The sequence below is a fragment of the Rhineura floridana genome, chromosome 8 (assembly GCF_030035675.1).
Source record: "Rhineura floridana isolate rRhiFlo1 chromosome 8, rRhiFlo1.hap2, whole genome shotgun sequence".
Classification (NCBI taxonomy): Eukaryota; Metazoa; Chordata; class Lepidosauria; order Squamata; family Rhineuridae; genus Rhineura; species Rhineura floridana.
The window spans coordinates 132,915,751-132,929,832 of NC_084487.1; the positions used below are offsets into that span (position 1 = coordinate 132,915,751).

The window sequence follows — 14,082 nt, forward strand, 5'->3', positions numbered from 1 at the left end:
AACAAAAACAATTCTGACTCACCAACACCATGGATAGGGGGTAGGTTAATCCACTTTGCACACAGATGGAAAATGGCCCTGATCAAGTTCCTATCTTTCCTACAGGAAGCTCAAAAGATGGGCCTGAAACCAAATACACTATGCAGATAGGCATCTGCACTGTCTTCAGTACACTCGGCTTTTGCCCATTTTTGAAGCAATTCAGAAGAGTGGCAGCATTATCCTGTACTAAAGTACTGTTCTGCTTCCTAACATAGGACCTACATAAAGTACTGCCTGAATTGTAGAAGCACAGTTCAGTCTGTTAAAAGAAGTGCCAATGGGGGTTATGTCTTTTAAAGTACTCTTCCTAGTGGCTGTTATCAAACAAGTATTGGAACTGAGGGCTTTTTCTATTGCAAAGCATCTCTGTATAGTCCACAAAGATTGTGTGCTGCTAAGAACAGACATCCTGTATACTGAAGGTGAACATGTCCTTCCATAGGCAACAAAAATTAAGCTTACCTACCTTTTGCCCATTCCCTGTCCATCCTGCAGAGCAGGACTGGCATACCCTAGATGTCTGGAGAGCATTGAAAATGTATACTAACAGAACTAAACCTTTCCAATTCATTAATTGCATCATTTCACCCTGCTTCTCTGGAAGGAGGATTACTGCATCCATACTGGCAAGGTGGATCAGGGTGTGCATAGCCCTAGCATACATATCACTACATCTGGCACCACCAGCTGGCATCATGGCTCACTCTACCTGTGCAGCAGCTACTTCAGTAGTATTAGCAAAAAATGCACCTCTTCAGGAGCTGTGAAGGGCAGCCACTTAGGTCAATCTGAATACCTTTACAAAGTATTATAAAATGGCCCCATACACCTCAACAGAGGCTGCTTTTGGGAGGCGTGTCTTCCAAAAGACGATCCCAGAAATTTAGTCAGCACCCACCACGTGGACTAGGACAGCTTTCAAACATCCCACTTGGTGGTATCCTAGTGTCCACTGGAGAAGGGACTGCTGGCCTTACGTGAAGTTTCTAAGGGCATGCCAGGATACCACCAAGGCCCACCCTGGGTTGGCTGATGTTCATGAACCCCTGTAGCAATGTCTAAATGTTGTCAGACAGTTATTCAGATTGCAAGATAGGTCTGACTGGTATTTTTGCAACTACTACATGCTTGGCATCTTGTTCCTTGCCACTTCATTTTTCTTTGTGTCCTGTGTGTTTCTTGTGTTTTAGTGTGATTACATTCATGTGGTTCTGTCTAAATATCTTAGCCAAAAGGAAAACTAATGCTCCAAGGAAAGGAGATTTAGGTGCCTCCTGTGGAGTGATTAGGGTTTTCGTGCCTCAAGCAACTGGAGGGAATTCCAACCCACTTGGTGGTATCCTAGTGCCCCCTCAGGAACTTCCTTCAGGTAAGACCAACAGTTCCTTGTCCTAGCAGAGGTAATCTATTAGTGCAACCAAGGTTGTATCTGTGCCAAAACCAGGCCTAAGACTAGATCAGAATGCATCTGGATTATCTCATCCGAGAGAGCCTAAAGTTGGACAGGTGATCCACTCAAGCATCTTGTCCAAGAAGGGAATATTTGCAACTAGATAATAGTTATTATAGTCATTTGTGTCAAAGAAGGCTTTCTGTGGCACTACTGACTACTTCAAAACAGTCAGGACAACTCCCTGTCTCAGATCTATTAACCTAAATACCGAACTTTAGGCTTCTTGTTCAGTATTTATTTCTCACATATTTTAACTTGCCAAAAGGGTCCTCTGGGCAGCTTATCTTTTGATATCTTAAAAGTCCCATACTTTTTAGAGGTGCTAGAAATGTTACACGGATGCTTAATTTCATTAATTAAGATTTTGCTTGTCTAATGTTACTGTTTTGTATATGTACCTGTTGTGATTTAAATTTGTGGACAACAGCGGGAGGGTTATCTGCTATATGGTTCCTTCTTTATTAACCTAAAATACCTACCTGATCTGGCATTTTGATAGGTATCTCTGGGAGTATGAATTTTGATGAGGAGGACACTGAGGAAGAAGAAACCAAAGAACAGTCAGGATCTCACTCACCCTATTCAGAGTCTCAAAGGCCTCCTTCTGCAAACAGCCAAAAGTCTACTATGGTATGTAGAGCAGGAGTTGTCACCATTTTTGTATCAGAGGGCACATTGCTGCCCTGGGCTCCTGGGAGATAGGGTGGGATATAAATCAAATAATAAATAAATAAATTGCCAATTTTGAGAGCGTACTGGAAGCATCAGTCACAAAATGGCTGCCATGGGGGTGTGTAGCATAACAAAATAATTATTAAGTAGTCATGGTGAAGCTTTTTCCATAATTGTTTTTCCATACTAGAAGAGTCTTGGCCTGTTGAATTTCTGCCTGCCATACAGGTGTTAAAGGCACAAGAACCCTGTTTTTCCCAGTGCCAACCCTAAACCAAAGCCTAGACTCCATACTGTACCCACTTACCTGGAATTAAGCCCCATTAAACGCAGAGACTTACTTCTGAATAGACATGTATACCATTGCACTGTAAGTTAATTATGCAGTCAATTCTTAATGAGTTCCTGGTCTTAAGCTCAAAGGGACATGCCTAAGCTTCTTTTCAAAGTTTTCACATTTGCCTTTTGCAGGGGGGGGGTTCTTTAACATTCACCCACATTTATTGTGTAGTAGTATTTGCAGAAAATAATTTCTAAGCACTGCCTGATCTCAGGCAAATCCAGCACAGCAAAGATGCATCCCAGTTGCTAGAGGGGAAAAAGAAGGGCAAATTATGGAGTTTCCAAGGACCAGGAAAAAAGACAGAAGCAGGAAAAGTGTACTTAAAAGGGATGGCAAAATAGCAGCTCCATAGGACCCCAGGGATTCCTATTGCCTGGTGTCCAAACAAACAACTCACTTTATCAGTTACACCTCTGACTTCATACATTGACTAATTACACTGACAAGCAAGAGCAGCCAGGCTGGCTCATTTCACAGTAATCACTTAGAAGGGCACCTGCACATTTTGCTCCATAACTTTCTTTCTAGGAGGACTAGAGACTTACTTTTTAAATAAACAGGCATATGGAAGCTCAGATGCTGGGTTATCTGCTGGGGATGCCATTGAAGGCCTTCGGGGGCACCATGGCACCTACATGTGATGGGCTGGCAACGTCTCTTATCCCAACAAAAAAAGGGGGGGAAGCTTGTGGATTACTGTCTGCCTCAGATTTAACTTTGCCAAATTCAATCTGTGAAGTCTTCCCAGTCTCTTTATCATATTTTAAGAGGGGACTTCACTGGAGACTTTCTACAAATTTAACCTCTTTACATACTTTATCTTGATTGCCATTATAGTTATTGCTTTTATGCTTAATCCTAAAGTGTTTTTTATTGAAAGTCTTGCACTTCCATCCTCTGCTTCTGTTCCTGTGATTAACATTATAAATTCAGCCAATTTGAGTGGGGCAAGCCAAGGTAGATATGTTTGTTTAAGCTTACATCTGTAGTCAAGACTTTCTCTGCTGTTTGTCAGTGAAAGAATTTTTAATTGGTCATCTACATTTTAAACAGCTGGTTAAATTTGAATTTGAATCTTATCAAGACCCATGATAGGTAGATATCTTTTTAATGTATTGAAAAAAGTACAAAGTAACTTCAGGTTTTATAAAATAATATCTGCCACTTATAATTTAATATTTTATTTAATTTACTATTATATTAATGCATGAGGATTAAAAAAACCAGGGGAAAATAAACACCTACAGAGTGTGACCAGGGCTAACAGAGCTCATTTATCCAATTAAGTTTATTTAAAAGGAGCATTAAAAAGGAGAAAGTAGGAAGACAGGGAGTATGTACAACCAAAAGGAAAATAAAACACTAAACCAGAATATGAGTCTAACTATTCATATACTAGTCAAACTAACATTTCGTAGACACATGCCTAGGGTCACTGCAGCTTCTGAAGATTATTGAAGGAATGAAGTCTATTGGCATGCCATATTTTATGCTGTTTAATCAGGATGATTAAGAGGGGCAATTAACCAGTAAGGGTAGGCAGGGGATATTGGAAAAAGAGGCAATTAGTGCCGGCCTTCAGCTCTAGAAGGTGAGAAGTAGGACAGAGATGGCTAGGCTTCCTCTGCCAAACAGAAATGTAGAGTTAAAGGGATGCTGATTTGGTACATGGCTGACAAGGCACCATAATATAGAGTCTGCTATTTCTGTCAGCTCTATGGAAGATTTTAAGATGTCAGTTTGTGTAATGTCATAGATTCGTGACAGGCCCCCCACCACACCTGCAGTTTGTTGGCAAGAACCCAGGTTTTGTGCCGTGTAGAAACAAGTTAAGCCAAATGCTTGGGCTGTAGTTCTGTGCATGCATTCCTGAGTTCTGAGGAAACACATAAAGGAATCATGCGGCTAGATTCTCATCTGTAACACTTCTGTTCATCCCAGCTACTATATTACACAGGCACAAAATCACAGCCTGATCCACTGTGTTAATCGGGATTAATTTTCACTACAAGCTCCTTTCATTGCTGTCAATCTCCATGTCCTCAATAAACATCAAGAAGAAAAACAAAGCAGACAAACCCACTTTTAACTGATCCCCTCCCATTACACAACATTCTGAGTTGACCATCGTTAAAATGAGCAACTAATCTGCATTAAGCAAAAAGGACAGCCCCCTGCACCCCCAAAAAACTGATCCCCGCCTAAGATTTACCCAGACAGCAGCTGCCCCAGTCCATGCCTGAAGTCTTCCAGCAAAACCTAATCATGTAAGTAAGTTTAGTTGTATTCAGTGAGGTTTACTTCACTAGGTGCACAGGAATATTGCATCCTTAGGAACCATTAGTGAGAAGGAAACACAGGGCGAGAGGGGGTGTGACAAAGTGAAGAAGAGAGGTTTAGAAACACTCCCAAGAGCTTTACATCTCACATGGAATTTAAAAATAAAGTGGTTTTTTTTTAAGAAACAAAGAAAAGAAAGTAATTGGGTCAGAGACAGAATAGGGATACACTTGGCATTTGCTTTTATTTAGGACTATAGGAAGCTGTCTTAAGTTGTCTGATCCGGAGTCAAAATGTCCGTCCATCTAGCTCAGTACTGTCTATGCTGAATGGCAGCAGCTCTGCAGGGTTTCAGGCAGGGGTCTCTCCCAGTCCTACCTGGAAACACCAGAGATTGAACATGCAAGGCAGATGCTCTGCCACTGAGCTATGGAAAATATAATAGAAACTATCATTATTCTTTTCAATTGTTGTGTAAGGCTCCACTGATCTAAAGTTAGAGGGGAGTAGTGAGGTCACCAAGTTTGCTGATACTAAACTGGTCAGGGTTGTTAAAAAGGGATTGTGAAGAGCTCCAAAACGATCTCTCTGAAATGAGTGAATAGGCAGTAAAATGGCAGAAGCAATTCACTGTAAACAAGTGTAAAATTATGCATATTGGAACAAAAAGACAATTTCACATATACAGTCATGGGTCTGAACTGGTGGTGACTGACCAGGAGCGAGACCTTGGAGTTGTCATGGATAGCTCAGTGAAGATGTTGACCCAGTGTGTGGCAGCTGTGAAAAAGGCAAATTCCATGTTAGGAAAGGAATTGAAAATAGACTGCTGATATCAAAATGCTTTTGTTCAAATTTATGATGGGACCACATTTGGAATACTGTATACAGTTCTGGTTGCCTTACCTCAAAAAGGATGTTGTAGAGTTGGAAAAGGTCCAGAAAAGGGCAACCAGGATCCTCAAGGGGATGGAGCAACACCCCTATGAAGAAAGGCTGCAGCATTTGGGGCTTTCTAATTTAGACAAAAGGAAAGTAAGAGGGACATGATAGAAGTGTATAACATTATGCATGGTATGGAGAAAGTGGATAGAGAAGTTTTTCTCTCTCTTTCTCATAACCTTAGAACTAGGGGACATCCATGTCACTGAATGTGGGAAGATTCAGGACAGACAAAAGAAAATACTTTCTTCATGCAGCACATAGTTAAACTATGGAATCTGCTCCCACAAGAGGCAGTGATGGCCACTGTCTTTTAAAGAGGATTAGACAAATTCATGGAGAACAAGGTTGTCAGTGGCCACTAGCCATGATGGCTATGCTCTGCCTCCATAGTTAGTATGCTTCTGAATACCAGTCGCTGGAAACTGCAGGAGTGGAGAGTGCTCTTGTACTCAAGTTCTTTGGGTATATAGATGCCTGGGACAATCACACTAATCATTTTCTCTTATATAAATTACCAGTAAATTGCAGGTACAATGGGCCAGCACTACTGTATCTTAACGTAGCTCTCAGTCTCTGTGTCGGATGGGCAACTTTGGCCCTCTAGATGTTCTGATTAGCAAGCTAGCTAAATGTGGGCTGGATGAAACAACTATCAGGTGGATCCACAGTTGGTTCCAGAATCGTACTCAAAGAGTGCTTATCAATGGTTCCTTCTCAAACTGGGTGGAAGTAACGAGTGGGGTACCACAGGACTCGGTCCTGGGCCCAGTGCTCTTTAACATTTTTATTAATGACTTGGATGAGGAGATACAAAGCATGCTTATCAAATTTGCAGATGATACAAAGTTGGAGGGCATAGCTAGTACCGTGGAAGACCGAAAGAAAATTCAAAAGGACCTTGATAGGCTGGAGCATTGGGCTGAAAACAAAAGAATGAAATTCAACAGGGATAAACGCAAAGTTCTACACTTAGGAAAAAGAAACCAAATCCACAGTTATAAGATGGGGGATACTTGGCTCAGCAGTACGACATGTGAGAAGGATCTTGGAATTGTTGATCACAAGCTGAATATGAGTCAACAGTGTGATGTGGCTGCAAAAAAGGCAAATGCTATATCAGGCTGCATTAACAGAAGTATAGTTTCCAAATCGCGTGAAGTACTAGTTCCCCTCTATTCAGCACTGGTTAGGCCTCATCTTGAATACTGCGTCCAGTTCTGGTCTCCGCACTTCAGGAAGGATGCAGACAAACTGGAACAGGTTCAGAGGAGGGCAACAAAGATGATCAGGGGACTGGAAACTAAGCCCTGTGAGGAGAGACTGAAAGAACTGGGGATGTTTAGCCTGGAGAAGAGAAGACTGAGGGGAGATAGGATAGCACTCTTCAAGTACATGAAAGGTTGTCACGTAGAGGAGGGCCAGGATCTCTTCTCGATCGTCCCAGAGTGCAGGACACGGAATAATGGGCTCAAGTTGCAGGAAGCCAGATTTCAACTGGACATCAGGAAAAACTTACTAACTGTTAGAGCCATACGCCAATGGAACCAATTACCTAGAGAGGTAGTGGGCTCTCTGACACTGGAGGCATTCAAGAGGCAGCTGGACAGCCATCTTTTGGAAATGCTTTGATTTGGATTCCTGCATTGAGCAGGGGGTTGGACTTGATGGCCTTATGGGCCCCTTCCAACTCTACTATTCTATGATTCTATGTTGGTGGATCCAAGTCCCATCAGTCGTAGTCAGGATGGCCAATGGTTGGGGATGATGGGAGTTGTAGTCCAGCAGCATCTGGAGGGAGAAATGTTTCCCACCCTTGCTTTCTGTTGTCAGGAAAGAATCCCACTAAAATCCACGGAACACATTCAGTTTATTGGCTGTCCATGACTTCCATACGCACCAGTGTAATTTTTCAAAGACATTGTAATGTCATCGCCTGCTACTTTTCATCTGGTGTCATCCAATTGCTCTTTGGTGTCATGGTAGCCATAACATCTGTAATTCTGCATGCTAGCGTATGCATGTGGCTGTTTCAGTTGTGGCTTCCACAAAATCTCTGTGCTGCGATTCATTTCACCTTGCCAAATTCAGCTGTGATTATTACCACTGATGCAAGTAATAGAGATTGCTATGGATAATGCTGCAGCAACAAATTACACCAACAAACAAAGAGGCATAAGGTCCTACAGGTTGTACTACCTTGGTTTCTCCCTCTAGGAGTGGTGCATTCTCTCCTCCAGTGATTCTCTCCCATGCCAGCCCATGTGGTGGGAAAAGGCAACACTCCTGCAGATTCCCTCAGCAGATCCCATATGATGGCTCCTAAATGGAGCCTTGGAGGTAAAGGTAGAGATAACATGGGAGCAGAAAAAAATGAGGGAAAGCAGAAACAGATGGTGCAATAGAAAGAAGCAGTGGGAAAGTCCTCTGTAAACTGCCTGTTCCGATATCTGTCTCCTCCAGCAGCTTGTGAGGCAGAAAGAAAGAAAGGGTGGGGTCACTTTTTACTGTATCCCTGCCCACTTCTGGCTGCCTCCAGCTTTGCCCACCACTGTATGTAGCCACTGACATATTACCTCAAGGGCATGCAACCCTCGACCCTAAAAGTTTTCCCAGACCTGCAGTAGAAAAATGGCTCTGCCTCTGGTCCTCAGAGGAGTATTTCACTGCCTAATCTGTATAACATTTTTGGCTCCATGGACTAGATCTTCATCTGAATCTATCCCGTGGGCCAACTTTGACAGGGTGGGACAACCCACCTGTCAGTTGCATGACATCAGATGATTGCCAGGTGGGTTGTTCCACCCACCTGTCAAAATCTCTTGCGCAGCGGTTCCCAAGTGCCCTGCAACTAGCTGCCTATCAGGTGCTTGAGAACCCCTGTGCAAAGTGGCAAAAATCAGGCTTCTGCTGTCCCAACCATGATGGGCAGGAGAGCCAATGCCTGCTTTTTGCAAGCATTGCCTGTGCAAGTGAGTTGCCTACGGGGAACTCTCTCTCGCAGCTGACCTAGCAAGCTTTGGTTCTTCCGCCCATCAACCATTGTATGGGAGAGGTGAAGCCTGCTTTCTCTTGCCAGTGCACAATCTGGAGCCTTAGTCTCTATCTGCCCCACACATGACATCACATATGATGTTAAGTGTGCAGTAGGTGGGTGTGATTTGGGTAAAACTGCCTCAGGAGCCAAATTTGAATCCCTGGCAGGCCACGTTTGGCCTGTGGGCTAGGGATTCCTCATCCCTGAGCTACTTGGTCTACACATTCAGTCTTCATAAAGTACTGCACCTGGGATCTGGGGACCAGGTGAGATGCAGGATTTAGAAGGGTTGTTCTGTAGCATTTCTGCTATTCTATATTAGTTTAAGGGTGTCATCATGCTAGTCCTCTTATGTGCATGTGCAGCCAGCTGTGACTGACAGCTTGCCTTCCCTAGCATTCTCTCTCTCTGTATCGTGCATGGCCTGTGAAGGGAGAGAAGAACTTAGACAGTCATATGTGTGAGTGGGTGAGAAAGATAATTAGTTATGTGGCCTGAGGGGAGGCTGCCATTGCTGCTGCTAAGCTGGGATGGGAGTCAAGCTGAGGGGAAAGACTGAGGGAAAGTGTTGATGCTGCTACTGCCGCCATGCCAAGAAATACTTTTTTCCACAGGAAATGGGTGCTTCCTGTGTGGCACTCCCTCAGACAGATACACAGCTGAGAGAAATGGAAAACCTGGAGGAGTTTGTACTACGCCCAGCACCTCGTGGCATTACAGTGAAGTGTCGTATCTCAAGAGATAAGAAGGGAATGGATCGAGGCCTTTTTCCTACTTACTACATGCACTTAGAACGGGATGACAACAAAAAGGTATTGTGGACAGCAAAATGTCTCATGAATTCATAGAATGTAATATAAAACCAAAAAAGTTCACCACGCCCATAAGAATAAAAACCATACTGAGTATACAATTTATTTATCATTTTATTTTTTGTTTATTAATGCTTATAAAGTGCCTAATTTTTTCTAAGCACTGTGCATTGATAAGTTATGATTGTCCCTGCCTGCAGGCTCATGATCCAACAGACACCATAAAAAGGAAGAAGGAATGAGGAGGGAACTGGGAAAGCAAGCACTGAAGCAGATGCTTTATCATTAGCCAATAGATGGGGCCAGGTTGGTCTCCTTGCCCTGCTCTTCCTGGGAGACAGGGTGCAGCTTCCCAGTGACTCATAGTACCTTGGCTTAATGGCAATGTGTGCTTCCATCTGGTTCTGCGGTCCTACTTAAATGCTACCTAAATTATCAGTGACAACTATAAAACATTACCAAAACAAAAAGACCCTCTCTATATAAATGCACAATACATATTAAAGATCTTGAATTCGTTTCATCAGAGTAGTATGCTCTCGACCTGGATTTCTTTCATCAACTGGACAAAATAGCAATCAACACTCCTCAAAATTTCAATAGCAAACTTATCTGTTGGTTTGGTTAGAACACTTATTCATACAATTCCTGTCAACAGAACAAATGAACACTTACAAGATTGATTTAATAGCAGTGGACTGTGTTCTCAGTATGCACTGGCACCTTGAAGAAACAAAGAGCAAATTCCCCGTTAACTTAAAACGGTTGATTACTATTTATTGTAATATAGCAATCAAAAGTAACAAACCCCTTTCTAGTTAATAGTAGCAAAAAGTCTTCAAAGGTCTGCTGCTGGCAGACATTGCAGATCTCTCAGTACTTACTAAAATGAATGATTCATGTTCAGTCAGAGGTTCTCAAACTTTGTAGCCCTAGGTCCACTGGAGAAGGCTGAAAATTACTGAGGCTCACCAGACTCAAAAAGGCAACAAGCAGGGGCATAGCCAGTCAAAAAATGATAGTGTGGATTTTGTGGTCCTTGGGTTTTGTGTGCTGTGGAGAACCTGTGTGCCCCTCCCTGCCAGTAAAAGTACAAGAAAAATAAAATAACAGTTTGCTGCCTTTTCATGACACCCAAAATCAGCTGCATTGCCTTGCCTAAGGGTGGCCTCCCTGCATCTATTTGCTTTCAAACACAACACTTGGGATCCTATCACAGTTCTCCCACACCATGTATGGTTTGGTTCTCTGGGTGGTTTCAGATTTTTTAAAAAACAACCCATCTAACAAAGTGGGTCATCTAAAGAAGTCCAACAAGTAGTGTGTTCTACTGACAACTTTAGAAAGCGGGTGGGTGGCATCTGTATAAAAGCAAAACCCAGAGGACTGAGCTGCTGCCTGCTTAGCACTAAGACTGATGCTACAACTAGTCAAAGAAAGGAAGGAAGGAGACAAGCCAGAGGTGCCGTTTTTATGTGGCTGGCCCTGCCTTGCTACCAGAGCACATATGGCTAGGTTACCATCAGCTGCTGTCATTCAGGAGCTTTCTCCTTTCTTCTGCTTCATGCAGACAGGTTCAGGAAGGCCTCCACCAATTTCTCAGATCAATGTGACTGGGTCACTTCCTTGGTAGATCCAAGTCATGAGCACAGCTGGCTGCCTTCGCTTGTGCAGTTCCTTGAGCTGAAGAATATCATTGACAGGGAAGGTGTAACCAGTCCAGCATCCCACATGGAGGAGGACAATCCATGATCCCTCACCATCTTCATTGCCCTCTTCATCATCGCCTTCAGCCGCTGCTGTTGGAACTCTCCTCCTGCAGGTCTTGCTGCAACTGCTGGCGTCAGGAACCACTGGATACAGTATGTTCCCCAATGCCAATGCCACTAATACTTCCACCATCAATGATATCAGTTGTATGATTCATCAGGTGACACTGTCTGATCCAGTTCTCCATAGCACAAATTTCCAGCGGTGGTGAGTTCTGTATGAGCAGCATTCCATCAGCAGCAGGCAAAAGTGAAGAGGACAGTGAAGATGAGATAAGGGACACTGGCCTCTGGACTGGGGCTGCTAGTGGTGATGCCCCTTTTACATGTGGGCCAACAGAAGGAAGAGGCTGGTGGTTGGTCCATGGTTGGTCAGAACACTTGATGAGTAACTCTGACCTCTTGCTGTGCCTCCTCCACATTGCCTCTGTTGTCTCCTCCTTCCCTTCCACTCATTTCACTCTTTCCCTTCTCCTCTTCAGCCGCCTGCTTCTTCCCTTCATCTGGTTCATCTGCAGTGGCAAGATGAGAAAGGAGAAAGCCACCTGCTATGAGGTGGCATCTCCAGTTTTCTAAAAGGAATAAGTGGGTGGGTAGGTGGATGCTGGGAACTGCATGGCCCACAGTGTGAGTAGTGGTAGAGATTTTAAAATATATATATAGTCATTAGGCTCTCTTGAATTTTTTTCCCTAGTGGTCTTACCTTGGTTAAAATGTTTATATATCTAGGTATTCCTTCTTGCGGGGAGAAAAAGGAAAAAGAGCAAAACATCAAATTACCTCATTTCAGTTGATCCAACAGATCTATCCAGGGAAGGGGAAAGTTTTATTGGAAAACTCAGGTGAGATTCTCCAAGTGAACATGTGAAGCTGCCTTATACTCACCTAATACTATCTACTTTAAGTAGTAGCAGCTCTCCAAGGTCACAAACAAGCCTTTTTCATCCTTGCTTCTTAAGATCTGCTTCAACTGAAGATGCCAGGGATTGAACCTGGAATCTTCTGTATGAAAAGCATGTACTTTGTCACTGAGATGTGGCCTCCCCCCAAATGTTCAGTGAAATTGTGGGGTCCTGCCATGACAAGTTTCATGTCTTGGATCCACACCAGAACAGCTCAGCATATCCTAACTTAGGCTAAGTATCGGACTTTACTTGCCCTGTGCAACTTCTTTGTTATGGCTTCTTTGTGGGATAATTCATTTTATAGAGAATCCTATCCTGATGCTTACGCAATACTGGGCTAGATGGTTCAGTTGTCTGCATATCTTCATGTATGGCAGGGGTAGGTAACTTGTGGCCCTCAAATGTTGTTGGGCTACAACTGCATCATCACTGAACCTTAGTCAGGAGTTGGAGTCCAATAATGTCTGGAGGGCCACAGGTTACCTACAGTAGGGCCCCAGTCATACAGCGGGTTACGTTCCGGACCTGTGCTGTAAAGCGGAACCCACTGTAAAGCGGAACCCATTGACTAACATTGACCAAAATGGCGCCTGACGGCAAAAAAAATGCTGTAAAAGCGGAACAAGCGCTATAAGAGCAGGGCCTTTCTGCAATTGACAACCGCCGCATTAGCGGAACACTGTAAAGTGAAGCGCTGTAAAGCAGGGCCCTACTGTATTCCTAATATGAGTGGAGAAGGGAATTGAAACCCAAAGAGTTCAGGATTAGAGATGTGAAGGCCCGGAAAAGAAACAGAAAAATTCGAGGAAAAAAGTTTCCCCCCCATTTTTTTCCAAAGCCTTTTTTGTTTTTTTCTTGAAAAATTGAAAAAAATGAAGAAAAATGGATTATGGAATATTTTATTTTAGCATGATGAATAAAATGTTTCATTGAAACTTGGTCCCCCCCTTTTTCTCAGTTCTTTTTATGGGAACGGATGCTTCTTGTCTGTCTGACGCTGTGGAGGACTAGCAGAGACATAAATAATTTTATTTGTTATTAATGTTGATGGTTTCTTCTTTTTTTAAAATTGTTTTTTTGCCTGCTCCTCATAAACAGGCAAAACAAAAGAGGTTCAGGTGTTCAAGAGCTTGTAGCTCCATTTGTTACAAAAAAGTAAAATTTTTAAAAAGTAAATTTAATTTATAATAATTGAATAAAATGTACTTTTAATATACCAAATGTGATAATTTTATGCCAAACCAATTTGTACATAATTACATTTGATGTTCCTGAAGTAACAATGTGACTTTCAATCTCTAAAAAGTGCTAATATTGCATTTTTTCAATTTTCCAAAAATTTCCGTTTTTTCCAAAAAAATCCGGGGGAAAACTGGGGTTTTTTTCCATGGCTTCAAAATTTCTGAAATTTTACATCTCTATTCAGGATTCAGCAAAGACTGTGGTGGTGGATTGACATAGTCTTTTCATGCCCTGGGCAACCTAAGGCAAGCTTTGGGTGAAGAGGGTGATAAAACAGCTGTGTTTCCAGGAGAAAGGAAATGACTTGTGTTCCTAAATGACTTGTGTTCTCTAATCCTAGATCCAATCTTATGGGAACTAAATTTACTGTCTACGATCATGGGGTTAGTCCGATCAAAGCACAGGGACTGGTGGAAAAAGCTGACACCCGCCATGAGCTGGCTGCAATTTGCTATGTAAGTGACTTACTCATTAGGAGCTACAGGGAGGGGAGGGGAGGGGGAAGAATTGTCTGTTTCATGCTTACCATACTGGAAGTAAAAAAGAGAAGTTTTGGAGATGTGAGAGTTCTTGTAGCTTTGGCTA

At 42.8% G+C, this 14,082-nt stretch overlaps 1 protein-coding gene across 2 annotated transcripts in view; it reads left to right on the forward strand.

Annotated features, from left to right (window-relative positions):
• The window catches only part of TULP3 (TUB like protein 3), a 99,720-nt gene that overhangs the window by 60,516 nt on the left and 25,122 nt on the right, over window positions 1-14,082 (forward strand). For both annotated transcript variants that reach the window (XM_061582568.1, XM_061582567.1), the window contains exons 5-8: window positions 1,995-2,125; window positions 9,384-9,581; window positions 12,080-12,192; window positions 13,838-13,952. In XM_061582568.1, the coding sequence (XP_061438552.1) occupies window positions 1,995-2,125; window positions 9,384-9,581; window positions 12,080-12,192; window positions 13,838-13,952 (557 nt within the window). The remainder of the gene's footprint in view (window positions 1-1,994; window positions 2,126-9,383; window positions 9,582-12,079; window positions 12,193-13,837; window positions 13,953-14,082) is intronic.